The sequence below is a fragment of the Morone saxatilis genome, unplaced genomic scaffold (assembly GCF_004916995.1).
Source record: "Morone saxatilis isolate NCDOM2014 unplaced genomic scaffold, NCSU_SB_2.0 Contig15, whole genome shotgun sequence".
Taxonomy (NCBI): Eukaryota; Metazoa; Chordata; class Actinopteri; family Moronidae; genus Morone; species Morone saxatilis.
Genome location: NW_023339707.1, coordinates 14,801,406 through 14,803,316, shown reverse-complemented (window position 1 = coordinate 14,803,316; position 1,911 = coordinate 14,801,406). Strand labels below are relative to the sequence as shown.

The window sequence follows — 1,911 nt, the reverse complement described above, 5'->3', positions numbered from 1 at the left end:
TGGTCTTTATTGTCTCTCTCTGTGTGGGGGACAGAGCTCTGGGGCAGAGGCTTACATGAATGACAGAGGAGCGAAACACCAGATGCACACACACAGATACATGCATGTGCACACGCACACACAAGCCTGCCACATTTCTGCTCATGCGGAGGCCAAAAAGCAGCCAAACATTTCCCCACAGCTAACCACTAAGAGCAGATATTGTATTAATCAGTCAGATCTGCCAACAACAATAAAACTATCTATAGGGATGAGAACTGATGCTTCATATTAACTCTATTGTTCTACTTAAAGTCTGCTTCCCTAAGAGCCTTTCAACAACATGGCTTTAAACAACAGCATACATTTTAAACATAGTTTTATTTCAAAAGTACACAAACAGGACCAATATTGTTCAATAAGGCAAAGCTCAAATATTAACAACCACTCACGTCAGAGGACTCAAAATCTCATAGTCACAGTTTATGGGTACCACTTGCAAATCATAAATAAAACTCTTTTTTTTTCTTCATACTGTATATAGACTAGAACTTTTTTTTTCTCATCATGAAAAAAAAGGTCATTAGACAAACATTTCATTACAACCCCAGCCACATATAATCATCTTCATCTTCAGTATTATTTTTTTTTAATCCTCAGAATCATTATTGTCCATGAAAAGTCAGAGTGGGCCAAGGGAAGGTGCACCTGTCTTTCTCCACACTGGTGTTACGTGGCTCTAATGCCCAGTTCCAAGACCAGCTACAGACCCCAGCCCTTAGCTGCTACCTGAAAGGACTGAACATAGTGGTGTGAGTGTCAGTGGGTTTTACTGGACCACTTGTGCAGTTTTTAAGCTACTATGTGCATTATTAGCATTATTACTATGTTAAAAACTCTGTATCTCTCCAAAAACCTCTCTGTGCAGCTCATGTGATATTGCTAAAGCACCTTAATGATCACTACTTAGCAGCTGTGAAAGCTATCCATTATCAATCCTTTCAACTAAGTGCCTTGTAGGGAGGTACCTCAGGGCTAGGGGCTTTGCAGGTGGTGAGTTGGAATTGGGCGCATTTTTATAAGGGGCAGGAGTGATTTTTTCTGTGGCATCGTTGCAATTCTTTTACATGCCTAGCCAAGCCGATCCAAGTCAAGTTCTGGATGGAGAGGCGGGGCCAGCTCTGGTCACCTAGGCAACAGTGCCAGAAGGACACAGAGCAGTGTTGCTGCGAGAGACGGGGTGAGACCCACAGCTCCTCCGCACTCCATTGAGTTCTCCTAGATAGAGTGGGGGCAAGATATAAAGAGACATGGAAAACACAAAAGCAGAATTAGCAGGGAATATAATATGATATAAAGTACTATAATAGTGATCTGTGTGTTTATACGTATTTGTAGAGCGGATACCTCCGGGTGAAAAGGGTGACAGGTATCTGGGCGCCTCCTGTCCTTTTGCATCTTCAATCTCTCGCACTTGAGAGATTCATTATGTGCAGCTGAAGTTAAGGCAATAACAGACAATGTGTACCCTTTGCAGGATGTTTTCCTGCTGGAGTGTATTTCTTGTTTATAATGGAAAGGAAGGCATGTTTCTGAGTGCACTGTGAAAAGAGTTCCTTATGGATGCAGTGATACTAAAAGAACAAGGAAAGCACACTCTGAGCAATGTTTGATAAGTTTTCTTTTGTTGCACAGCAACAGAATAGCAGGCTTTATGCTACAGTAAGCACTCCACAACAAAATAAACAGTGGTGGACATGTATATACAGCGTGACTGTACTGCATAAAATGTCAGTAGGAGAACCCAGCTCGGGTATGTGGTGACGAGCTCTTTTAATCTGACTCCACTCTGAGCTGTGTCTGCTATTGATCGGTACCCCATCACAGCGGGGCTGTTGTGTAACACAGTCCAACACAAACACACACACACAC

General features: G+C 42.4%; 1 protein-coding gene across 1 annotated transcript in view; it reads right to left on the bottom strand.

Annotated features, from left to right (window-relative positions):
- Positions 1 to 350: 350 nt before the first annotated feature.
- The window catches only part of cacna2d3a (calcium channel, voltage-dependent, alpha 2/delta subunit 3a), a 107,933-nt gene continuing 106,372 nt past the window's right edge, over positions 351 to 1,911 (bottom strand). Inside the window, exons 36-37 of the mRNA XM_035656128.1 lie at positions 1,387 to 1,469; positions 351 to 1,257 (exon numbers count right to left, since the gene is read on the bottom strand). Of these exons, the coding sequence (XP_035512021.1) occupies positions 1,165 to 1,257; positions 1,387 to 1,469 (176 nt within the window). The 3' untranslated portion in view covers positions 351 to 1,164. The remainder of the gene's footprint in view (positions 1,258 to 1,386; positions 1,470 to 1,911) is intronic.